This window comes from Pavona decussata, unplaced genomic scaffold, assembly GCF_977016875.1.
Source record: "Pavona decussata unplaced genomic scaffold, jaPavDecu1.1 SCAFFOLD_114, whole genome shotgun sequence".
NCBI classification, from domain to species: Eukaryota; Metazoa; Cnidaria; class Anthozoa; order Scleractinia; family Agariciidae; genus Pavona; species Pavona decussata.
In genome coordinates, this window is record NW_028145528.1 from 5,592,754 (window position 1) to 5,620,000 (window position 27,247).

Sequence of the window (27,247 nt, forward strand, 5' to 3'; positions counted from 1 at the left end):
TGTTGTTTTTTTTTTTTTTTGTGTGTGTGTGTGTGTGTATTACACTTGCCTGTTTGTGTTTTGGAACGTTGTCATAGCGTTTACCATTACGAGGACTTGGAGCCAGAAAAACTAAATCTGAACATCGTTGGAAATGCTATCAAATGTTACGAAGCGCAACCGACTGACAAATAGGGCACAATAGCTAATAGTTAGTGGCATTTATTGAGGGTAGCAAAGGGTTTTTTTGCGACGTGTGATGGCCCATAAATAAGCAGCGTGACGGGTGATGGAACCTGTGCGTAATGCGTGACTGGCATCACAACGAGATGCGTGATTTTCTTTTTTACGAGCGCGTGACACGTGATTTACCAATTAGATTTTTATGATAAGTGAACTTTCTTTGACCTAAAAGTCACGATAGACAAGAAGGGAATAAGACAGTATAACGTACGATTCACCTTTTAGGGTACATTCAGCATTTTTTCCTACAAGTAAGTCGTCTTTATACATGTACATGTATCTCTCAAAATCAATTGACACACAATCAATCTAAGAAGATGTTGCATGCAATACAATTTTCAATAATGCGTCCTCGAATAGTTTGGAATCTTACATTATTAGCTTAGTGCACTTACTTCATGATGCGTTATTGCTTTAAAACGGTTTTTCAGTGATGCGTGATTCAATTTAACATCAAACGTAATACGCGATTGATACTCCCCCTCCCCCCTCTGCCACCCTCTTTATTGAAAACCCATATGCCTTAAATATTTGTTGCTGCCCTTTTGTTTTTACATTAGATAACTGCATGAGCCTGAGGCTCATGCAGTTAATGTCCTGTTGAAACGCTGCTGCATGTTTGCACAAGATTACTAAGCAGCTGCATGTATGGTGCTTTCCACGATCTTGGGATATTTGTAATTATACTATGAACTGTGTAAAACTCACGTTTTGATTGGTCTAGAGGAGTGTGTGATTAGAGTATAGACGCACGATTGACGTCATCGAGTGGTGTGACCGTCGCACGTGATCAGAGTCTAGAGTCCAGCCAGAGCGACTAGTCCAAAACTGAGTTTGCCGGAAGGTTTTTGACTCAGCTCAGGCAACGCGATGCTCGGTCACGATGTCTTGGTTATTGTATAAAACAAATAGATTCCATTTTGCCGTGGGTCTGTAGTCTGATAACGCACAGAGGACGTCAAAACGTGATGAGAACATCAGTCACGCTACTCGCCTGCGGCTCGTAGCGTACTTCTTTGTTCTCACCACGTTTTGACGTCATCTGTGCGTTATCAGAGTACAGACGCACGGCAAAATGGAATCTATTTGTTAATACGTAAAAAAATATTCGCACATCATGTGAAGCATATTTACACTTAGCTTTTGAAAGCCATTTGACGCATTAAAGGAACAAATGTTGAACGAGACATTAACAATTGGGTGTATTAGCTGGCAGTTTCGAGAATTTGTTCGGGTTGAAGAGTAGGCAGCTTGATCCTCAGCGGCAGTAGTGTCGCTATGACAACGTTCAAAAACACAAACAGGCAAGTGTAATACACACACCCACACACAAAAAAAACAAGCAAGTAAGTCGCTTTTTATTGGAATTCTATGTAAGCCGTTTATTTGCATGTATTCCCATACAAACCCTCATATTAGTTTTACGTGAAGGTGAATTTAACTTTCTCACTGTTACCTAATATTACAAATATATAGCTGTCAGTGAGCTTGGGATGGTTGTGAACATGTATGAACCCTAAACAGATGAGCAACGATCGACTGATGCTGTAAGTTAGTGTTTTACTTGCCTTCCCCCCCTCCCACTCCCCAACCAAAGAAATAGAGCACAAGGGCTTATCATATTTCACATTATTCTGGGACAGCAGTTTCCTATTTAATACCCAAAATGCCCAACATAGCTTTGACAGTAATCTTAAATGGCCTCTTTTTTTTTTTAATTAAGGAGCTGTTCCATTTTTGTTTCCTACCCGCCCCCACCCCAGCCCGTCTGGATTTGCGCACGTTTCTGTAACGCAATCTCATTGTTTAATCACGGCGGAAGGTCAACGGAACATAAACGATTTCTTGACGAGAATCTCCAGTTCAAAGCAGGATTTAAATGGTTGTTGAAGGAATTTTTGGTCATTAAGGATAACAAAGAAATATTTGACACCTTGCACACGGCAGCTTATGGGGCGGATGGCAATTTTTTCGGCCGATGGTTGTCCTGACGGACTTTGAAGAATTGAACTCAGTTTAACACCTGCGGTGTATTATAGTGATTTCGCACAACAAGTCATCGAAAATGCGGCTGCATCCGACTGAAACTATAATTCGATATATTTTGAAATATCCAGTTCTCGATATTTCACGAGGTAAGTGGAATTTATCATTAGTTTCTTAGTAAATCGTTATTTTCATGTTGTTATGCTAATTACGAAGGCGGTGTTTGTTGACAAAAGTACAGTTAAAACTTCTTCTTCTATAATTCTCTCTTTTTAACTGCCCAAAAATTTTATTGCATATTCTTACAGACGAGACATTGCTCTTTAACCAGGATGCTGTTTTAGGATACCAACTGATGTATCTTTAGCGATATTTTCCTTTAAAGTCGGCCATTTTTTTGGCCCTCGAAGAGTAGTTCAATAGGGAAAAAACTAAAAATGTTGTAAAAAAATCAGATTTCGATCAAATTCCCAAAAAAGCTTCTCAACACAACAACAAACATTTGCTTGTCTCGAATAATGAGATTTTGTTCGGATTTGTAACGCTTTCTTTGTAAGGCAAATTCTTACTGAGTGTGGCCTAAAATGGCCGCTGAAAGCCCTCTCAGAGCGGTAAAACCAAGATGGTCGCACTACAGCTAAAATACGAGTCGAACTGAGCTGAAAGTTATATTTATGTGAATCACTTATATAGACCATTCTTCTGAGAAAGTTTGAGGGATTTCATTTTTTCTCGTCCAAACGACGATAGTCGATATTTACAGAGGACGGCTCTTAATAGCAATCCACTTCAGCGTCGTATCAACAACTCGACTGATTACATATTTTATTTTTCTTTTACCTGATCAATAACCATGATTTTACTAATGTATTATGCAATGATTGATATGTTGATTATTCTATCTTCAGTTATGAATTCATTGCATTAAAGTTATAATCTCGCAATGTACAACTGGCCCAAGTTGTTCGAAGAGCGGATATTAACTTTATCCAGCGGATAAAATGTATTGGTTGGTACATTTTATCTACTGGATAGAGTTATCCGCCCTTTGAACAACCGCGGCCTGCAGATTAAAACTATCTTACATGAGCTTATACCAAATTGGCGGATGGTACTTTTCGCGCTCTATTATTGGCTACCTCGTCAAACTCAAACTCCGGACAGCATTTTACACCTACTGGCGTTGTCCTGGATTTCGTGAGTTTTATCGCTAACTGGGGCTGACAAGCCACTGGTTTTGTCTATATACTAAAACAATCCACCTTACCGAAAAAGATGGCGAGTGGTACATTTACCCATAATTCCTAGCGTACTAAAACCCCCAAAAAGGTCATAAAAAAGCACGCAAAAGTTCCAAAACTTCAAACCTAGCATACATAATATTGTTATTATCGGGACGAATTTGACAAAAAATGGATTTCTATGGGCCTACTGGCTGTGTTAGTTTGCAAGATATCGTGGTAAAATGTAGAGCCGTCATAGTTTTCCGTATGGTGGATTATTCACCTTATTGTAGTGAATAGTGGTGGATACAAATGTCACCGACCACTTTTCACAGGTAGCATATTGATGTTCTTTTTAACATTAATTACCATAATATGGTTTAAGGCACAAACTACTTTAGGGCAGTTACAGTAAGCGTTCATTTAAACGAAGGTTCTAACTACTGGCTATTCTGATTTTATAATTAACAACAAAGATTGCCCTTTCAAATGGTTGGTATAGCAAGGATCAACCAACGAATGTGGCCTGTCTTTTAACCACGGTAAAACCTAAAAAAAAAAAAAAAAAATGAGAAAAGTGCGTTAAAGATCAGGTTTTTCTTTGTGAGCTCAAAGATGATAAGTAACTTGTGAATCTGTAAATTTAGCGAACCAGGCGACCACCCAATGCTATAAAAAAGATGATAAGTACACGATGAAAATTCTCGGAAAATTTTTTTTCCGAGAAATTTCACCTTGTACTTATCATATATCTCCTATCTGTAAATTTACTAAATAATTTCAGGATTTTTACTAAAAAATGTTTGCCTTTTTTAAAGTGAAGTATGTGGAGACTCGTCAGCGCTGTGTATCTATTTTCAGTTTGAGTGTGTGACATCCAGAGAAAACCGATTCTCATAATGGTATGAAACGTTCTTAGTACATAATAAAATGGTTAAGCTAACTCGCAGACTCACAAATAAACTTATCAGCTTTGGGTTGTCAAAGTAAAAACCTTATCTTTGACGTACGGACTTTTCTTATTCCTTTTTACGTTTGATCGTGATTAAGGCCTATTTACTTTGACTGCGGTAATGTTCAGTCAGCTATGCAAGATGGTTCTAAGTTTTGAGTGTGTTGATAAAATCGTAATCTTTTGAAGCAGTTCAATAAAAGCTTCCAAATTGGGCGGCACTCTCCATTGCCTATGCTTATTAATTAATCTTGACATATTTTTCTCTTATTTACTTTTGTTGTTTACTTTTTTGCAGGTTTACAAGTGATTTTGCACTTGCTAGAGTCTTTAAGGACGGTGCCTACTAATACCGAAGTATTTTTGTGCGGTTTATGACTATGCGGGAAAAGCAGATCTCAGCAAGGCCTATTGGAATCCAAAAAGAAAATTGGGGGTAACCAGGCATTTTTCAGAGATAATTAAGCAATAATATCTCTTAAAAACGCCAAAATATAAAGCAATGTATGGGATTTTTTCCTAAAATGGAAGCTTAATTATCTCTGAAAAACGCATGGTTACCCCCAATTTTCTTCTGATATACCAAAAGCATTTGGTAAGTTCTGCTTTCTCCGTATAAATTGAAACGGCGCAAAAATATTTCTGTATTAGTAGGCACCACCCATAGGAAACCCGAGGATCTCGCGATGCGCAGAACGTATGCGCAGTAACAATAGTAGGCACCGTCCTTAATACGTGGTTGATTTTATATAAAGTCGATTTACCAATGTTCAAACACAAAACATGCAATATCATTACTTATAATAATACAACATCTGTCACATAAGAAAAATGCTAAGCATTGATTTTCTTAAACAATGATTTACATTGATCCTCAATTCGGTACGTCAATTCAAAAACTCATTAATAATTCATAAGCCCATTGACCTATCAAATGGTCGATAAAACATCACGTGCAGTGGTTTTAAAAACCCGATAAAACCTCCTCCTTATTAGTATGTGGTGTTTAATGTTTTTCTCGTATGCTGATTTCCAACGTTCACAAAAGCATCTTTGTTATGAACTCTCTTGACACACGCTTTTCCAGGAATGTTTTTGAAGCCGTTCAAAAAACTCGCAGAAACTCGCTTATCTTAAAGTAACCAAGAGGTGGTGGAGTTAATAGTATAGCTAGGTTTAGCCTTAACTGGGTGAAGAATTCTTTCACATACAAAGTTGCTAACATCTGCAACTTACTTAAACCTGAGTTAAGGCAGGAAAACTTTCCTAAAGACGATTAGGAATGAAACTTTTAAAATTTAATTTATAAGTATTAAACTGTTTTAGTAATGTTAGTATTTTACAGTAGTTTTTACCGATATGTCTAGGCCTTGTATATTTTTTTATACTTTTAATTCTTATACTTTACTCGACACGTACGTATTTTGAACGAGCTTTTAGCTCATTAGACGTTACGTGATAAATAAATGATTGATTGATTGAAATAAAAGCCACTGAGACGCCAAATAATTTTGTGTCTTTGAAACCGCCGACATGCAATACTAATTTATTTCTTTTCGAAAGCAAGGCAGCCCATTCCGTCACATTTTTTCTCATTATTACCCTGTGATTCAAAAAGTTATGAATAAATGGAAGAAAATTACTTTCCCTGAAATTGATGTGTTTCGGTGAAACGATAACAAATAAAATAAATAAACAAGCAAACAAATAACCATAAACAACTTTTTCGGTACAGGTGCCAACCAGAAGTCATAGTTATTTGTTTTAAAAAAAAAAATTGTGTTCCGAGGAACATAGCACGAAGCAGTAACGTTACACTTTTACACTTTTACAAGCTTTTCAATGCAATTTATATTACGATTTGCAATAATGACTCCACGGTGACCTTTGATACGATAAAATTTTCACACCAAAGAAAAAAGGAAACTGAGTAGTCCTATATATGTAATGTAAACTTAAATTTAAAAAAAAACTTCCCGTACCATTCGTACCATGTTATTTTCCATTTTAAAACCGTGTTTCATATGTTACTTCTTCTGAGTTACCTCGGGAATCTTTGGACAAGTCGCGAAAGAATCCCCTGATACCTCCACGAGATGGATCGCTTTCTAGGGTCGAGGATCCAGGCCACCCTTTGCTCTTTCTGACACCGATTCCGATTAATGGCTTCTTGCGACATTTGACAAGGAGCTGTTTAAGTCCTTTTCGATAGCTTTCATTGAAGATGAAATAGATGCACGGGTTGATGGCGCCATTGGCATGAATTGGCACGATAAACGACAGCAGAACAGAAATGGGCGCGCACTGCAACTTCTGGTAGGAAAATGCAACCATTAAGAATATAACGTGGTTTGGAATCCAGCAAAATCCAAACAGGAGCACGACGGTCACGACCATCTTGATGACAGTCATATTCTGGGCCTGGATTCGAATCTGCGACATGTTCTCGCCAAAAGCTTGTCGCCTCTTCAAAACACGAATGATTAAAGAATACAAGACAGCCATGAGACAGAGGGGGACAACGTATAGAAACACAAACCTCACTACAACCTCATACTGATATATCTTGAGGTTGGTTTCCAGGTCAGAGCTCCAACTCCCACTGCAATAGTACTCCCCTTGCCTTTGTCGAGAACTGTATTTAATGAGGTAGGTCGATACTAGTAAAGAAGCACAGAGCCAAAGAGAAAACACCGCTATTTTGACTTTCTTCTTAGAAAGTGGTTTTCTTAGGACGTGAACGATCGCCAAGTATCTATCTACAGATATCGCGGCAAGAGTTAAAACAGACGCGGACAGAGAGAGAGTCTCCAGGAAAGTGAAAACTTTGCAAGTGATGTCGCCAATCAGTCCACCGAACCAGCGGTCTTCAGTATAAAAATTCAACACTGCAATTGGTACAGCGAAGACGGCATCAAGTAAATCAGCGGTTGCCATGGATATGATGAAGAAATTGAAGGCCACTTTACGAATCCGTTTCTTCGTTTTAGCAATTAGTATTATGGCACAATTTCCCAACAGGGCGACAATGAATACAACGGCATAAATAGCGGTTAAAGCAATTTTAGTGGTTGTGTCTGGAAAACCCAGCTGACACGAGAGCTGTTTGGAGCTTGTTCCATCGTTTGGCAGAGTAGAGTTGTTCATTTCTGTAATAAAAACGTGAAACATGTTTGATTTCTACATTCTCTTTTGCTAATTAAAACACTTTTACGAGCCTTACGGCTTCTAATTTACTGTTTTAAAGTTGTGCTTAAGGTGTGTGTTCCGTTTTCATCTGCTTTTACCGACATTTGATGTTGCCGCCAACATTACCAATAATTTTAACCCTCAAATGAACAGGGCGCCAGGGGAATCTTTCTTGAATGAACACATCACAAGACATTTTCGTTTAAGTAATGTAACAAAATACAAAAATACAGAAAAGTTGGAGCGCAAATACACTGGAACGCGTCCCCCGTAGTCGTGGTGTCATTAAAATCAGTTAAGAAAACAAAATGGACAAGTTTACCTCTCTCCATTCAGTTGTGATTCTCAATAATCGTTGTAAAACCTTTTCTACGTAAAAAAATTCTCTCAGAAAGTTTAGATCTTATTGGATTTCCGAGGATTTTAATGTAGTGAATTCTAGTCTCCTCATGAAAATAAGTATTCTTCTATTATTATTATATATTTTTTCATTCAGAAGGAATGTTTTAAAGATTTGAATTTTTGAAGCAAACTGCTAAGCAGAAATGTTAACTATCAGGAGCACTCAACGAGAACATCAGAGCAAAATAGTTAAAACGATATTTCTTGCATTCCCCCAATTCATTTTATGGCCTTTTAAAAGGAAAATTTGTACGAGCGAACAATGGTTGATCTGTTAGGAATCTTAGCTGAAAATTGAAATTGCCGAAACTTTTAGGGAACGGCATGCTATTCTCTGAATTTAGGAGCTGCCGTTGGCTTTTTAAAATGGTAGCTGGTCTTTTTCGTGCTTTTAACGACGTATAGTTGATCTTTAGCTAAAGAAAACATTTTAATCACAATTATGTCTTCACCGAAACTAGCCATCGGGTGCCCCTGAAAGTAGTGAACTATGCTTTTTTAAAAAAAATATTCGTCAAATTTCGGGCCTTTAAAGAATGTATTAACACCTTACCCTAACTTATAACTTACTATTCTCCATTTGCTCTGGGATTTACAATAGATGTTTTCAATTCAATTATTCTCTACAAAAAAGTACGTATTTTGTCCTTTTGTTCGTAGATTCTTCCTTTAATTTACTGAAGACATAGTGAAATCGCGTCAACCTTTTCATCAATTTTTCTATTCTTTACAGTGTAATGAAATCGAACCTGAGGTTTGAATATATGAGCACCCGCGTCTTTTAGAAGGTTTTGAAGCGGCTCACGACTTTCCTTGTATTTATAATAACGACCGTTCTCATCTTGAATAGAATTCACAGTGTTCAGAGTTTAATTCTTACAGAAGAAAATTAATGCACTGCAGCTATGGCCATGGTAAATAATAATGTAAGTATACGCAATGAGTAGTGAATCAAACAAAAATATCGGTTATAACATTAGAACGAAAATTAAAAGCGACGATTGGAAACTGAAGAACCTTTCTTACCGAAATGGGGTAACTAGTGTCTTGCACCCTCACCGACAACGCTGAAAAGTACACTGAGCATTTTGCAGCATATCAAAAGATAGGAAATGGTTTTGGTCAGGAAGAATCCAAACGTAAATAATTACCTGTAATTATAAAATTTGTGATAACACTGATTCAAATTAAAAGGAAAGAAATATACCAAACTCGTTCAAAGAGCGGAACGTTTGAATAATGCCTTGCCGGTGACGGTCGACCCCCGACAACTTTAATTATATATTTGTAAACCATTAAGTTAGCAAAAATATACTTTTATTTCGCTCGTTGTGTTTGGAAAAGAAATTATACGAAAGAATATACTAAATATTCAAAAGATGACTTCAAAGCAAATGAAAGTTAGTACGGTTAAAATGTTCTTACTCGCCCAACTCATTCTCAATTTTCAACCGATTCTTTGCAATGTTCACCGCAATCGTTCATTTTTTAATTAAACTTTGAGAGGTTATGTAGCGATGCGGGGGTAACTTATTTTTTCTCCCACTCATTTTAGATAGATAATTAACGGCCAGGCTTTTTTTTTAATTCAAAACAGACTTTTAAAGATACAAAATGAAATTTTTATGACCTTTTGTCGTAATGACAGAATGTTTCCTAAAATTGGCTTGTTCTAGAAAATGGGTAAAAAATTGTGTTATTATATTATATTTATTTTAAAATATTGAGCTTACGTAGCGGTAAATCTGTAAACGCCAAAGGAAACTAAGTTTTGCCATCGAGAATTTTCTGACATCGAATTTTGCAGCTGCATCAATGAAATTAAAATCAATCTCGTAACTCCAAGCTGTACCTTTCTGTTCGTAATGTATGTGGACAGGCAAGGCCTTTTGCGAAAACCAAAGCACTTGAATAATGGCAAACTTATTATGACATTTTAAACAGTATATGAACGAATACATATTAAAAACAAAGATTCGCGAAACTTGAAATCTGAGTTGGAGCAATACAAAGCCTTTACGGAAACGCTAGTGTTAAGTTGATATTGTGCTTCCTTATATTAAGTGAATGAAACCCCTTTTGCCTTCGCCGTCTTTTTGTTTGTTAGTCGCATCACTTTGATCATCAACGGCGTACATGGAATGGGAAGCATCGAGAACATTCAAAATCGTATTTATCGGAGAAAAGTAAATAAAAGTAATTAAAGCGTCAGAGGTTATTGAAGTGAATTTTATTGATTGTACAATATTTTTAATAGTGAAATAATAAAAACGTAAGCCCTCTAAAACGCTTTTGCTCGATGTTTTAAAGAACTGGATGGCTACCTTCATGTAACAATAAACATGAGCGTGTGCAATACCGCGTTTGACTTATTGATACTTTGACAGGCGAGGTTATCGCTGTTTCAGTTTTTACAGTTTGCGCTGAACCTCTTTTTTCCCTATTCATAATCTCTAGATGAAATAAATTTAAACACGACTTTCTGGGATCATAAATGATTTCCTTTTTATTTAGGGTTCAGTTACTTATAAAATTACTGTGAAGTAGATGACTACTTTGAAGGGTAAAGGCTTGCGTTTAAAAGTGAACGTAGCGTTTTTAGTGGCAATAGGTTTACTACAACAATGCGATAAAGAAAAAAGATTGTCAAACGCATAGAAAAAAATAAAATAAAACAAAACTGAAAATAGATCTGGGGCTGAAGAAAATAGTTTTCCTTGTAAAACAAGTGCAATCGTATATTTTAATTGTGAACTTTGTTTTGACATACAGGCGACATAATGTAATGTTATTATCTCTATGTATCAAAAAGGTAAAGAAAGAGCGTGGATTTCTGATTATCGAGAAATCATCTTAACGTCACTTCCTCAATTGGCAATCGAAAAACCTAAACGGTATTTTGCTACCAATGGCTATTTTTCGGCGAAAGACAGCCTGTCAACAACAGACACTTAATATGTCAGATTGCTCATTTTATGGCACCCAAGAGAACACTGAAGAAGGTGTTGGATGCTGACCAAATTCAAATTGGATCTCGAAATCATGAAGAACTTAATCAACAAGCAGCTGGATTTTGAGGATTAATTTTTCGAGCGGCGAAGTTTAATTTAACGTGCTCTAAAAAACGGCAATCCAACCCGTTATTCGTGATATTTTATGGTTTCATCTTTTTTACCAAACCCATGCACCCGTCAGTTTTAAGCAATGGGCTAACCACACCTTCACTTGAGAAAAATTTTTTCAAACAAGTTTATATTTCCAAGAAAAATATTCATTTATGTTATATATACGCTTCAAATTGGCTAATGATGTAGATTCCACAGTAACACTGGCGAACCATCAAACCATGAGTCGAATATTAGCGGTACTTTTAATGCCTAGACTATGTAAGTGACACAAAAATTGACAATTGCGTTTTTTCTTTCCTTTTTCTTTATTATTTTCCTCCTTTATATTAACGAAAAGCTATGATATCAAACCGCGTCTGTCTGTATCCAAGAACAATATTATCTTTCTAAAAAAACCATACATTTCCTGTGGTTCAATCACTGGCGCTGCAATTTCCAGGTTTAAACTCTTCTGAACTCAAGCAGTCTAACTCTGCAAACATTTAATTTGACCTCTCAAAGATTGCTAGGTATATTAATTGAGCACTATTTGCTTGTGGTTCTGTAATGTATTGTAGAGAAAATTGATTGTACCTTTTCAAACTAAGGAAAAGACCATTCTCTTGGAAAGCCAGGGCGCAGTCCCTTTCAACATGACACTGTGAGTACCAATTGTGCAACTGAAAAACCATTGGCACTGTTGGAAACTACCTTAAAATCATAGTAAGAAGGCCACATCTGAGAATCCTGTCTTTTAAAATAACAGAGACATTTATATAGTTTCAGTTTGTCTGACAATTTTGGAGACGGTTGTATGGAAAGGGGCATCTTTAAAAATTCCTGAATTTACGTGACCATATCTTTGCTATTTTAAAAGACAAGCAAGACCTTTTATTGATTTTAGGGTGCCCTTTTCAGTAGTATCAATGGCTTTTCGTTACCTGGGCCGAGTTGTTCAAAGCCCGATTAAGCTAATCCTGAGTTAGCGTGAACTTTGATTCGAGTATAATTACCAATCGGTAAGGATTCGTCCAAAAAATTTTTGTCCCTCAGTTTTATCTTAGACTTTTCTTTAGCATTAGATTAAAACGAGGCTTTAAAATAATCTTTAATGAGCGAGTTGAAAACCTCGGTTAACTTTTAATCGTGGATTAGCCTTAATCGGCTTTCGAACAACCCGGCCCTGACCTACATCCAAATTTTAAATTACCACGATAAAGGTTTATTGGGGGTGAGCCTTTGTACCGATTTACTAAAAATGACGAATAATACCCCTCTTCAGGTATAATAAAAGAAACCATGAAACAAAAAATCACTTACCCCGCTTGCACACTTCAAGACGAGACCAAGGTTACGTTCTTCTCACAAAATATATAATTACGGTTTGTATCGACGTTTTTCGGGAGCTATTGTATCTGTGCACGCATTTTTTTTTTCGTCTCGATAGCTAGTTGAACTGGCTCGAGTGCACCTGCTATTTATATGAGATGGTGGCCTTAATAACGATGGTAAATTGCACTTAAGTGTATGTTGGGATCAGATGGATTTCTGTCTTTAAAGGTGACAGGTTAGTGGCATTTGGATTGCACTTCTTTAAATAATGTAAGGAATTCATGAGCACATATGCCAATTACGAATGGGAAAGAAATTGAAATGTAAATTAATTCTTTAATCTTAAGTTTCGGAACAACAACCGACAAATTTCCAAGATGAATATGAGATTGCAAGGACCAGTTTACATATGGACTGCATAATTAGAATAAAAAGATCACTATACTACAAGACTACTGCAGTTCTGAGATCATCTATATATATTCGTTATTGCATTTAAAAGAGGGCAGTCCAATCCCCGCTTATTGCAACCTTTCGAGACCTTGCACTTTCTAAGCACCACTTAATAATGACCTGTATTTTTTAAATTGCAAATGCCCGATAAGGTCGGTCACGTCGGCGTACAATCACCATATCCGCTGACGTACACCGGAACCAAGTACTTATCAGTTTGCTATCGTATGAGACGATGTAAATTGCTTGTTTGAGTTTTCCGGTAATAGTAGTAGAGTTTCTCCAACAGTGAATACTCAAAAGCGGCTTGAGCACAAGCGAAGAAAATTCGACGTTCTACAAGCTGCCAACAGCTTAAATCTTGAAATTAACGAAAATCGAAACGTTTTACTTTATAGATCAGAACGTCATTGTAAAAAACTTCAACCGCCAAAATTGAACGAATCAAATGACGTTGAAGACCGTTCTTGTGGCCACTGACTTCTGACTGACTACTTCAGGCTCTTCTTGTAATGTAACACTATAGGCTTTAGGGTAGTACCGATTAGAAGCCGCAGGTAAAATATATTGTAATTGTTGCAAGTATTTTCAAGGAAGATCAGTTTCTAAAGAATGATTTAAGGTTTGATTAGTAAAGAAATCGTACCCGTTCCGTTCCCTTCATTTCCTTAATAACACCTTAAGAAAACAACAACATCAACATTTATCGATATTTTCAATACTTAAAAATACAACGCGCTTCCATCCTCAAGTTCAAGTTTCAGATGAGAGTTTCCTTTCTGAACGTTGTTACACAGTAATCTGTTAGAGGATCATGGTATCGATCAGTTTAATTTTTTGCGATTTTTAGACAGTTAACAGTTAAAATCTGAGCCATTACTTAGCCGTCAGTTAAATCCAAGGGTTTCTGTTCTCAGCTGTCAGATTAAAGGCGCGTATTTCTTGGCTGACTGAATGAATTAAAATTTTGGTCAATTCTCTGCTATTACGATAAATCCGGCCCATTTAGACTCTCCCGATGATAACCTTCTTTCGTCTGCATAATTGTTTGACAACCACTTGAAGTTTTAGTGCTAAAAGAAAAATAGCCTATTACTAAATTACTAAAACCGTTCGAGCAAAAGGCATAAAAAGTGTGTTACGATACGAAAAAGGCCTTGGTCGGAAGCGGCTTGTGTTACGTTCTTAGATAGATTCTTGGAGATTATAAAATTGACAGCATATGTAAATCATGCTCTAATCTATTCCGCTGAGAATTAAAAACCAAGAAACAGCACATAACACCAAAAAACTCGGCAACTTTGGTGTAACCTTTTATTGTTCATGTCGAATGATATTTCCATGGTAACAACATTTTGACATGCTTTTGGAAGTTTATATTTACCTTGTTGTCAACAATTTTTGAGTTCATCATTCTCACTTTTATACTGTTTTAGCGTCTCTTTATAGATATAAGTTATTTTTGAGTCCATCTCTGTCCTCTACAGTTCTGGAGGAATCACGATATCCAAAATGGCGGATCCAAGATGGTGGTTGTGCGGAACAAATGACTTAATTCTCATGTCATTTGACGTCACTGTACTAATTTGTGGAACCCAATGGAAACAGTTTTGCACGTAATCTGTGTCTCACAGTTTCGTTGTCGTAGTTTTACTGACTTTTTGATTCCAATCTTGCAAATGAAATTTATTTGTCCCTATGAATCGGGATCTGTTAGGGCTAATTCCTTCTCCCTTCCCCGCCCCTCCTCTTCCCCAAGAGCTTGCTTTCAGGCTAAAAATGGGATGGTTGAACCTCAGCTAATATTTAAAAGAAGATAAATCTAATGAAATGCGGTGTTATGTTTCAAGCCTGTTGAATAAATGATAGATGTATTTTTCTCAGTCAGTGACACAGGTATACTCGGAAAAAGAAAATCCAAGTTCCCCTAAACAGCAGTCTAACCTATGATCTTCCAATAACTAGTTCGGATACACTACCACTAGGCTACAGGAGCTTCGTGGGAGCTAGACCGGCAACTAGGTTCATGCGACAAACATCCTGGATACTGCTAGGATTGGAATGTCGATCAGTGGTATTTGTGAAAGAAATGTGAGGTTATGTTTTACGCCTGGGCCGAGTTGTTCAAAGCGCGATTAAGCTAATCCTGGGTTAACGTGAACTTTGATTCGAGTGTATTTACTAATCCGTAAGGATTCGTCTAAAAGATGTTTGTCCCTCAGTCTTACCTTAGACGTTTCTTTACCGTTAGATTAAAATGAGCCTTTAAAATCATCTTTAATAAGCGAGTTAAAAACCTTGGTTAACTTTTAATCGTGGATTAGCGTTAATCGGCTTTCGAACAACCCGGCCCTGCTGTATAAATTACAGATGTATATTTTCAGTCAGTAGTAACAAAGGCATACTCCGACAAAAATAATACATATCATTTTTCCGAGTTTGACTAAAAAACTCAATCACGGCCAAGCTCACATGAGTCTCCTGTAGCTCAGTGGAAGAGAATCCGAACTGGTAATCCGTAGTATTATAAGTCTAACCTGAGGTCCTAATTGTTCATTGAGAATTACTGAAAATTTTGGGTTTTCTAAATTTCATCGTCGCATTTTTCGAATATAACGATAAGTGATATTATAATGGAAACAAACAGTCAGTACGTTTTTGTTGCTTAATTCGTTTCACTTTCTTTTTTGTTGCTTTACTCGTTTCACTCATAATATGACCAGCTCCCAGTTAGCTTGATAGGTCAGTTGGTAGAGCACTGAACCGGCACCGCATAGGTCATGGGGGTTCGAATCCCGTTCAAGCCCGAATTGTTTCCAGGCTTTCTTTTCACAACTGCTTAAGTTGCGTAGTAACTGTGAGGATCTTTCTTCTATTTGATCTTTCATCCGCATTTCAAAATATATGTTTCATTTATTCGTTTCACTTTGTTGACCGGCTTTCCGGTACTGGCTTCCGATGCGCTTTTGGTACTCGTTCCTCCTGAAATCTTCATGCTTTCTGGCGGTGAAGACATACATTCTCTCTTAAAAATTCTGCTGCAAAATAATTATGCGCAGTCAAATTCTTTGTCCTTTGATCGCCATTTGTGTCATTTTTAAAGTGGGTAACCACTCCTTGTGGTCACCAGTCACTACAATCACTCTTTCCTTCGGGTTTGATTGTGAAGAAACATTTGCTGTAGTCAGGGGCATCGACTAATCCAAATCAACGGAAAAAGCCGATCGATCTTTTTTGCAAGTGATCATGTGGTCAATACCGGATTGTCGAAAGATGTCACGATATCTGAATTGTCTCCTAGGAAACAGCATGAAGAAAAAATAGGTTCCTGGGATTAATAAAAAAAGTTTCTGGGATTAATGATTGCCAACCCAAATTTGTCTGCGGGAAGGCAGTTCGTTGAACTAAATATTCGTGTGCTAAATTTGTCAAAGTCAAAAAAAAAAAAAAAACACAATTGTCTACCATATTTCTACCACGGATCGTGTAGGGCCGCGGAGTGAGAGTTGCGAATAATTAATTGACAAATTTGAGGTGGAAGTGGACTGTTCGTACATTCCATTATGATTAGTACATTTAAAATCTGCAACGTTTTTCGTCTCATGCATGATTTACGTTTTCAGACGATCCTGTTTTCAGTTGTTTCAAAATATACCAGGCCGGGACGTTTTGTTTTCAATTTGATTTGAGACTAAGCTCGGATCGTATTTTTTGGATAATTACGCTTTGCAGAATTGAGGAATATGCTTAAGCACACTTGTAAGAATTTATACTCTTTACGTTACCCTCCCTAAATTTCGACGAAAACCAGCTAGGGTTTTCAAAATTCGTGGTTGGTCAAACAGCTAGTATTTTAATAAGTTTGCACAATATTAGGAATAGACAAGACTATCTTTGTTCAGGTTTTAGAAAGAATGAACGAAAATGGAAACAAACGGTTATTATATTTAAACGCTGATACAAAAAGAGGTTAAAAGAATTATAAGGGACAAGGCTGATCGAACATATTCAAATAAATGCTCTTCGATCAGCCTTGCATCTTGAAAGTTTTTATTTAGCCCATTGCTGTTCATGATCTAGAATGCGAGGATCCAGCTGCATATTGCTCATGCCGGTTTGCTTACTTAAGTGGTCCTTGTAAAGTTCAAAGCTAATTAATCAGGATGTTCCTCCTTTGACCGCCAATGTTTCATAATGCTCTACTAGTACTCGGAAAACCCCAAGAAATTCTGAAATTCACACCTCGGTCCCAGTCATCGTGAAAGATTTAGCATATAGGCGCGTATAAATAGAGGGTCCTGAAGGGGGAAGGAGGTGGTGAAATTCCATTTCCCAGAGTATTCCTCAACCTAAATTTTGCCCCAAATCCCATTCCAGTGCGTAGAATCCTATTTTTCCAATGAAAAAAGGGCAAATCCAATTCTACCCAATTTTAGCCCTTCAACGCGCTCCGAATAGGCGACAAAACGGAATTTTGTTCGGGTTTAAGACTGCTAAGCCCAATATCACTCTCTTCTAGCAAATATTACATAGCGAAAAGGTGTAAAACTGAAGATATAGCTGACCATGGATGTTTTTCGTTTCATTAGAAAGATATCAAGAAAGTAATGGATATTTGATGTATGAAGCCAACCTATCCAAAACCAATGAAGGTTTATTGTCGGAAAGGGAAGACAGAACATTCTATCAGTATTAAATGCAGGTGTCAAACCTGAACGACTGTGGTTTACACTAGTTTAATATCTGCGTGTCAATTCCTGTCACTCCAAGTTTTTGTTTCCTCTAATTTCCAATAAAGAATAGTTCTTTTTTATTACATAGATGGAAGTAATTTTCCTCATCTTTTTTAAAGGGACTATTCTGTGTTAAGTGGGAACTTTTCCCCATATTTCTGGTCTCAGTAAAAATTTGAAGAACGAACTACCCGAGAAAAAAAATTGTTTTCCCATGACTTGCATGGCCTATCTGCGAACTTAAGTTTTAGAACTAACTTAAATATAAATCTAGAAAAAAATGTCAAAGGTTAGAAAATAAAGGTACACAACATACACGTTACTTGACAAAATAAACACCTTAAAATAATTTAATTCAGTATTTATCATTGTGGCCCCTGACAAAAAATTACAATTCCAATAGCCTGGAAATGTTATATTTGCTTTTTTCGCGTTTTAATAAAAATGCGTACATGAAAAGTAAAGAGATTGCTAGACAGAGAGACAGAAAATTTCATGTGCTATCCGTTGACACAAACTTCCGAACTTCCGTCAGCGTACAATTAATTTAACAGTACCTCAAGCTCCTTTTAGCTTGGTTTATACAAGGATCTTAACGCCGAGTGGGAAGGTGCTTAATTCTTCAGAGTGGTAAGTACATAGTAATTCAAAAAAGTCCTATAATTCCCCATATCTTTGGTTTAAGATCAAAGCCAGGGCAAATCCCAGGTGAATGGAAAAACCTGATAAGTTTTTGCAATAAAGACAATGACGTTTTGACCCTTCTGGAGTCTCACTCAAGTTCAAGTTTACAAACAACGTATGGAAATTAGCATATGCATATATTCTAAGTAGAAAAACTAGAAAAAGTGTAAAGAAATTATTGAATATGTAGACACCATTAGGCGAAATTTTAATAAACCGTTTTCAATCAAAATACCTGAATTCCGCAAATTCGAGGGCACCCTCACAATTCTCACCAGGCATCTCACCATAATTGATGCCTGATGTTGAAACTACTACGTTCCCCGACATTGCACGACGGCTCGTTCTTCAATTTTTTTCATTTGACAATGGAGGTTGAAGGCAACGGCAAATTTCCTTCATTCAAGATGGAGCTTTGTAAAAAAATTGGTTACCATTGGGACACAAAAGTCTACAAAACCCCAACTCGTTTATACTTGGACATTGCTGTATTGCCAAAGCCATGCTCAGTTAAAATTGCCGCAACGAATTGACTGCAGCTTTTCCATCAGGGTTGTAAGCGCCTCAAGGTGACCTTCTGGCGACCCCATTATCCAGGATTCATTTTTGCTGTCCGCCATCCGCGAAATTATTGCCCGAAAGATTTAGAAGCCGAATCTAGAGTTTAACAACAAGCGTAAGAAGGATAAGAAAGAATTGCCAGTCATAATAGTCCTATAATCAAGGATGACAGAAGGACGAGTGCGCAGACGATGTGATGAAAAAAAGAGAGAGAGAAAAAACAAAACAAAAACAAAAACAAGATCGACGATAGGAAACCACCTGAAGGAAGGCATAATAAACAGACTCATGGTCTGATATAATTATATCATACTCTTTCTAATGAAAGTGAATGTGGAATTCCACAAATAGTCTGAATTGATCCGCGCACGGTTATTAATGCTTAGAGCAGAGTATTTTCAAAATGTATTTGAAAGAATCTGCTTCCCCGATTAATAACTCTTTTATTTAAAGCGATTTTAATTACAGACTGAGTGTACGACATAGTGTAGCATCGCTTTCTGTTACTGCACCGTCATTATGTATGGAAAAAAATAAATTAAGATACCCACGGCATCGAAAAATTTAGGTGCATTTCTCGGCAGTCAGTTGTAAAGGAAATACGTTTAGGTGAGTAATTGTAATTCACTGCTTTTTTTTCTCGGACAAAAGCTGCGACTTTCTATCACAAGTGCAAACCAGCTGTTTTTTCAGTGGGATATCGAGGTATTTTCCCTGAGAAATCCTGTAAATTTGCATCAAGTTTGAAACATGTTCGAAATAACTTCGATATCGCCGCCAGCAATCGCGCTAGAATCGCAGCTACTCTAAGATTTCGCTATTCTCAAAATGTTCTAGGCAATAGATGCATTTCAATAAATTTGTTTATCCTGTTTTGTTCTTTACGGTCTTAGGTTTTCCGTCTACTGCTGATCTTTTAATTTGCTTGTTTATAGTTGAATGAAAACGGGATCCAGGGGGCATAATTAATAGCACTCATCAAAGCTTCATAAAACGGTAGTTGTTCTCCGCGATAAACGTCGATCTTTATTTCTGTTAAAGTGCAACCTAGAAGAATTGCACTGAAAAACGTAAAGGAAATTGATCTTATGCCAAATACCTTTAGGTAAGTTTTGCATTTTAAAGGGAGTGAAACATTTAGCTACCATATCCGCTAATATATAACTCTAAGATGAGCTTGAAAATTTACTTGAGCTTCAATCTCCTGTGCGTAAAGGCAGTTTGCCTGTCACTGTAGGCCGATGTATGAAAGGTTATTTTCCAAGGTCGTTTTTTGCTACATTTTTGAGTATATTTTAAAACAGTGTATTTTTTTGGAAATTCAATAATTTATTACGAAAAACTCATCCCTACTCGCATAACTTTCTTAGGCAATGTAATTTAATAAAACAGAATACAAGCCTCTGATGGAAAGGTGTTATTTTGGCAAGTTGCAAAATAAAAACGTTTTCATTGAACTGAAAAGGTTTGATCCCAAGGCCTTTGGGTTGGGAAAATAAGATGCGAGGCTCATTTACCATTTTGATCGTTTCATTTTCTATAAATGAAGAACATTTTTTCGTCTATTTTTATCCATTGAAAGGAAGATGAGCCAAATATTCTTGTAACACCCACTTGATTTAAGTCAAAACTACTCCCAATATTTCGGTGCAAGCGTGCAAATTAATCTTTCAAATTTTAAATTTGTTGCTGTGAATCAATAGATACAGAATTAACTAAGACTTGAACTTTATTTTATTTCTATTTACGCCTTGCCTATCTTCGTTTACGCGTTTAATTTTAATTCACAACTTTTATGTCAGGAAGTCATAATGAAAACTCATCCATTAACATGAATTCAGAAAACAGAGCGTGCAGTGCTTATTGTTTGACAACTACTTATTCCTCTTTTCAACGACGTTGCCATTAGATAAGGAGGATATCAAAGAAAATACCGCCTCTAAATTAATCATGAGATATATTTCGAGCCAACACTGTGCGTCATAACACATGTGTACCGCTCAGTTTCTGACACACCGATTATCTGTTGGCAACGACCCTAACTAGCTACTCTATCAAGGCTCAAAGTCAAGTGATAAGTTTTGATGAGTGAAATGTCTCCAAACTGGGAGCAGTTTATAGCTATTTTCAGCGGTCAGTCATAATGTCGTCAGTAAACCAACATTCGGCTTTCTCAACTGACCGTTAAACTACTCACCCATTCCACGGTTTCTTGTCTAAGAAGCTTAAGCTCGGAATCACTGGCGCCTCACAAGCGAGACGCTCCGTTGTAAAATATGTATTCAACAGAAAATTAACTGATAGCCTTCCAATAATTTTTTCACAAGTATACCCTATTGACAATACCCTATTGAGGAAAAGGCCAAAACGGTGAAAAGTTTTTTAAAGGCTTAACATAAAAAGCTACTATCGCTGAGATAAATTTGTTAAGGAGGCGATAGCACAAATAATGACCGACAGGTGAACAAACCAAAAAAATAAAAAAATTGAATTCATTTTGAGCGAGAATTACTAGGCCTATTTTCCACAATTTTACCAAACCAGGCAGTCACAACAAGGAATCAGGAGCTTTTAGAGATCCTGATTTCTTTTTGGAGCTCAGCAGTAAAGCTACCTTGTCTAAAACGGAATTCTATTTACCATATTGCTGCTATATAATATTTCATGCCGTTCTCATTGTTTAAATTGAAAGTAAACAAGAAAGAATTAAAATAGAACATAAACAAATTTATGGTGATCAGTATTGCTACATTTTCTTCCCGTCGACCTAAAGCTCCCTACAGATTAGTTGCATAAGTTATCTTGCAAATTGTTATTCCACCATTGTTCATGTACGGGTCAGTTTCGAAATAATCAATTTAATAAGACGTATAATGCATGGAAAATAATGTAAATGGACCATTTAGCGACTGAACTGTCTCCCAGTGTTTGCTAGACTCTAAATGGAGACTGATTGGACGCGTAGGCGCAGCAAATTAAATTCGAGAAAGCTATTGTCGCGAAGCTAAGCGAAATGGACATATATAGCTGCAAACACGATACTCTTGCACTAATAGACGGATAAATGTCCGAGTTCCTGCCAGTGTGTTTCTTATACGTTCCTGGTTATTGGCCGCATAGGCAGACCAACTACTTGACAAAAGCGATCGAATTTAGAACTGCACCTGTGCTTATTACTAAGGTAGGTACTGTTAGTGGAATCTACCATACATATTGTCAACTGAAGATGGCAAAAGCTTTAGAGGGCGTCATTAGTCTTACATGCACCTATATAACTTATCAATAGATTTTCCAAAAATTATTCAGCTGGTACTAGGGAGGATTTAACTATGCCGTGAAAGAAATGGATGTTATGCTTCAAGTCTGGTGAATAAATGATAGATGAATTTTATTTAGTCAGTGGCACAGCATACTCGAAAAAAGACAATCCGAGATTTCCCAATACGAGTAGGAACCTATTGCCGCGAAGCTAGGCGAAATGGACATATATAGCTCCAGACATGATACCCTTGCTCTAATACGAGGACAAATGTCCGAGTTGCCGCCATTCTGTTTCTTATACGCTTCTTATACGTCCAGAACAAAAATGATCGAAAGTTTCGGCTTTAGAGCTTCATTAGTCCTGCATGCACCAAACACGTGCTTTAGTGAGAAAAATGACTTAACTTATTAATATATCCTCCAACATTATTCAGCTGGTAGAGTGGATTTTTAAAAGTGTGTGTGAAAGAAATGGATACTTAATAATGCTTAAGCCTAATGAATAAGTGATAGATGATTTTTTTTCAGTCGGTGATATTCGAGAAAAGACAAGTTCCGAGTTCTCCCCACTGAAGTCGAACCTATGTCCTTCCGATTATTAGTTCGGTAGCTCTACCACTAATTAAAAGGAAACTTGTGGGAGCAAAATCCATTAAACACTTTCTAAATGACGAAAAATAAAAGCAAAAAGCTTTCAGGGATCAAGTTTCAGTGTTGAGTCGTGTGAGTGTCGTAATATATTCAATTTAAAACTACTATTTTCTCCCGTTGTTCAAAGGCTTTGTTCAACTTTCGAGTCGTGCACAGCCCCGTAAAGATCTTCGTATTGGATTACATCAATGCAAAGAATTTATGGAATCCTAAAAGTTTTTTATATTCATGGCAAAATGGCAGACGTATCCACCCAATGACCATATTTCTGTTTTTAAGTATCCGTTTGGATGTCACCTGCTGTTATAGCCAATATGTCTTGTTCCTGTTTGCTCAGTATGTATTGACTATTTTCACAATTCGATTCCAAAGAGTGCCGGTGCCGGATAAGTTGTTTTGTTTAAAACTGGATCATTGTATAATGCAATTCTTGAGCCTGGATATAGGCTTAGCGGCCATGGTATATGAGCCATTATGCCATGCCCGACGAACTGAGACCATTGTCTTCTGGCCGTTCTTGCAAAGCGAAATCAGCAAGATCTAGCAATATTTCGTGGTTGTTTCTAATAAAACAACTATCCCATTTTCCCTTGTTGCATATGATATGATTATAGCCAACTCTCGCTACGCTTCTCGTTGGCTATGTATCTCATATCCAACCGGCACTCTTTGGAATCGAATTGTGAAAATAGTCAATACAGTCTTGTTCCTGTTTACACAAGAACAAAAACAAGAACTCGTTATTAGATAACTAGTTGCGGACACCCTTGGAACCGCGAGTTAGGGTCCTTAATAGCGAGAATTTATTTCAGTAAAATGTCCGCAATTTATTTTTGGCGGGGATTTAGCTACTGTTCGTATTATCGGGGTTTCCGTGATAACGAGGTTTCCTTAAGACGAGAGTTGACTGCATTGGTACTGGTATGAAATTTTAAAATATAAAGTATAAGTAATGTCAATTTGTCTTTCTCTCAAGTCAAAAATTCAGAAAAATTGACCTTTCGAGCGTTAGCGCTTCCTCTGACGAAGTGTCAGCAAGTACGGTGGCCATATTAACTTATCAACTCGGTTGATAAAACCAACGATTCGTATACTTTACTGATTTTCACTTGAACACAGAGTTTCCTCGAAGGTTTTATCACTAACGCAAGCCATGTTAAACAATAAAATTGTTAGACAGCTTGCAAGCATTTTAAAAACGCACGGTGGTTAATCAATGTTTTTCAAGTTGGACTTTCTATCTGAGGGTGGGTTGGAGGTTCGGGTATCTTCTCCATCGTTGTGTAGTTTCCTTCCTCTCTTGCCTTCGAAAAAGAAACTTTGTTAAAAAATTTTGCATGGGGGATATGTAGGATACATTCAGCACAATTCTTGTATTGGGAGCTACAGATTGAACAAGTATCGTTATTCATGTTAATTCAGTTGCGAGCAACATGAGAGTTTACGTAAATTAAACGGGTCGGTCAATTTTGTTTTCATTAAGCCGCATTGCTCGTAGCATCGCTCGTTACCTCGCTTGAAAGAGCATTTTATGTAATAGCATTAAATGATCTATATCATACACAAATGTCCAGTTGAGCGATGAAGACCAGCAGTATAAAGGTAGAAACGTCGCGATCCACACCCATGTAACACAGTCGGTAGACAAATGATCAATTTTGAGCTATCGTTTCAAACCACTAATAACTTTCCCAATTTATCTGTAACGCGGCTAGCTTAGGGAAAATCCAAGTCTTGGTTAAACATATTTCCCTCATTATTTCATAGGCGGTGACATGGAACCCATGAATTACTCAGACAACGCAACCGCGAACGGCCCTCAAGAGAACGAGGAAGATGACGACGTCACGGAAGAAGTCGATTCGGTCACAAAGATAATCATCGTTGCTGCTTATGTCATCATATTCTTTTTCTCATTCGTTGGAAACTCTCTGGTAATACATCTTGTGCGCACTCGCATAAATATCCGCAAAAATCCGTTCAACTGGCTCTTGGTCAACACCGCCGTTGCTGATGTAGTGGACGTGATCACAGCCTCGGCTTCCGCACTGTCATCCTTCCTTTATGGAGATCACTGGATATCGGGAATATTGGGAACGATACTATGCAAGCTTATTCCATTTCTGTTGGTCGTCTCCATCTGCGCCTCCATCTGGACGCTCACAGTAATTGCCGCTGACCGATATCTGGCCATTGTTTGTATCCGCAGGCAGCCGCTGTCACACAGATCAGTGGTGCGTTCCATTGTCGCCGTTTGGCTCTGTGCTGGGTTGGTATTCTGTGGCCAACTATACAAATTTAAAACAGAGTTGGAGGATGAGATACCTGTGTGTTACCATGAGTGGCACGAGGATTGGGAGATGTCTACCCTCTTTTATAAAGTAGAAATGATTGTTAGAGTTGTCGTCACCTACGCAGTCCCACTTATCATTATGGCAGTACTGTATTCACTGATCGCCTTCTTCTTACGGAGACACAGGACACCAGGACATCAAAGCTGTAATCAGAGGGCCTTTGTCAGGCAAGCACGAAAACGTCGAGCGGGGATCAAGATGATGGTAACAGCTGTCACCGTGTTCGCAATTTGTTGGCTTCCTGTACATATCAGTCATATAATGTCTGAATTTTACAGCGATGCTTACAAGGCCATTCCCAAAGTTCTCAGATGGCTTTTCTTTTGGTTTGCACACGCGAATGCCGCAATTCATCCCTGGCTGTTTATTGTCTTCAGCGAAAATCTGAGAGTGGAGACGAAAGGAATATTTCGAAATATGTTGATTAGAAAGCGAGGCCTATCAGTTCAACATCCAATTCGGCGCACCTCATCGCAACAGGGTTTTACAACCCTCGAAACCTCAAGATATCTTACACCATCGCGTTCATCTCTTGATGCGACTATCCTAAGTTTTGACACAAAGTTATAAATTAAAGTAGTTGTGACACTAGATCACCGTCAACAGACTGTTAAAGTCGTAAACGTGCAACTGGGGCAAAGGGACGTCCTGTAAATAAAACACAGAGTACTACCAAGAGACCACATCATATTTAGCTATTTTTATTTCAGTGGGGGTAGCATATCGCCACTTAACTATGCTCCTTGTAAACATTACCTGGATTAAAAACAAATAAATAAATAAATAGATAAATAAATAAACAAATAAATAAATAAATAAATAAATAAATAAATAAATAAATAAATAAATAAATAGGGTAAAAATATTATTTAACCAGGGTCAGTACAGAATTATTTTAATAGAGCTCACTCGAAAACCAGTAGCTCTTTTATAAGGTAAGAATAAGTAAAATACAACTTTAATGGTACTTACGGAAGAAAATTTAGTCCTCATGTATGACTCATCAAAAGTTAAAATCGAATAGAATCCGGCTTCAGTTATTTCGCAAGTTCAAAAAGGTCCGCTTAGTAATCAGGTAACTTGACGATTTTCCCTCACCCCTGAGTGCCTCTCGGGGAAAATGACAAGAATTACTTGAAAATGTGTAGTCCATTGCTTACTGTGTATTTAGCTCATTTATGGCTGTACATATGGCATGTACGTAGTTACTGCTCAAAATGCAATCAATTAATGTATGGTTTGCTATATTTGTAATTGAAATTGATTTGTTTGCGTAATTTAGTTTGTTTCAGCTTTAGGGATGTGAGGGGTCTTGTTTGTATCTGTTATGTGTTCAACAAAATAATGGTATGCCCGATCTCTTTTAAGATCAAATGAACCAAAATATCAATATGGATACTTTGTTGTTTAGCGATTCAAGATTATTGAATTGATGGATTACATATAAAACATATCGAACAAAACCTTCTCACGGCGATGCTTGTGATCATTTTGTAACACAGAGTTAACCTAAATGTTATTTCCTTTAGTACTGAAGACTGTCAATTCCCAGGGGACTAGTTCGAAGTTGATACAGATGTCCTACGCACAGACCCGGGGAGAGGAGGCTCTCAGAGGTGCCAGGGAAGCAATCAGTTTATTTATTACATAACGGTTGTTCATATGTTATCTCACGGTCGTAAGTAAATTCTTGCCGTGAGCTTTACATGAAGTGAAACCAGAAGCCCCTGGTGAAACTTATTTCAAACTTAAGAGCAAAAGAAGGAAAATAAACAGAATTATGTAAGCTTCGAACCCGAGTCGTTTGCTTCATTTCTCGTATCCATAACTACTACACCAACGAGGGCTAATTGCCAGAGATTGTAATTTTTACGTATAGAATTACCCATCACAGTAAACGAAAGCTAACCGTTTTTGAATCAGGCTTAACATAGTGTAGATCGGTGCTAAGCCCCAAAATGATGTTCCTTGCTTAGCTGGAGCCCTTTTCACTTAGTTCTCTGTCCAATAAATGGGATTCTGTTCCCGTGTACATCAGCGATAAGATAAGTAACAATAAGATAAGAAAATACAACATTGTTTAAAGCTCATAAGGTGTCCAATGTCAGTTTGAGATAGCGGAAACAAGAGTTAAACG

General features: G+C 37.2%; 2 protein-coding genes across 7 annotated transcripts in view; one reads left to right on the top strand and one right to left on the bottom strand.

Moving 5' to 3' along the window:
* Positions 1-2,987: 2,987 nt before the first annotated feature.
* Positions 2,988-13,545, bottom strand: LOC146470422 (galanin receptor 2a-like). Of its 5 annotated transcripts, none has more exons than XM_085122508.1 (3): positions 12,402-13,545; positions 6,429-7,532; positions 2,988-3,980 (listed from the first exon to the last, which is right to left on the bottom strand). In XM_085122508.1, exons 2-3 carry the CDS (start codon positions 7,528-7,530, stop codon positions 3,940-3,942), a joined length of 1,143 nt encoding a protein of 380 aa, XP_084978634.1. In that variant the 5' UTR covers positions 7,531-7,532; positions 12,402-13,545; the 3' UTR covers positions 2,988-3,939. The 5 variants fall into 5 exon arrangements, with proteins under 5 accessions (XP_084978634.1, XP_084978635.1, XP_084978633.1 ...); XM_085122509.1 differs by lacking the exon at positions 12,402-13,545 and adding an exon at positions 11,676-11,751; XM_085122507.1 differs by lacking the exon at positions 12,402-13,545 and adding an exon at positions 9,001-9,192.
* Positions 11,303-27,247, top strand: part of LOC146470423 (tachykinin-like peptides receptor 99D) — a 16,429-nt gene continuing 484 nt past the window's right edge. Inside the window, exons 1-2 of one of the 2 annotated variants that reach the window (XM_085122506.1) lie at positions 11,303-11,742; positions 24,524-27,247. The exon at positions 24,524-27,247 is cut by the window's right edge and continues 484 nt beyond it. In XM_085122506.1, the coding sequence (XP_084978632.1) occupies positions 24,532-25,680 (1,149 nt within the window). In that variant the 5' untranslated portion in view covers positions 11,303-11,742; positions 24,524-24,531 and the 3' untranslated portion in view covers positions 25,681-27,247. Of the gene's footprint in view, positions 11,743-20,708; positions 22,026-24,523 lie in introns of those variants that run through there. The other variant, XM_085122505.1, reaches the window with a different exon arrangement.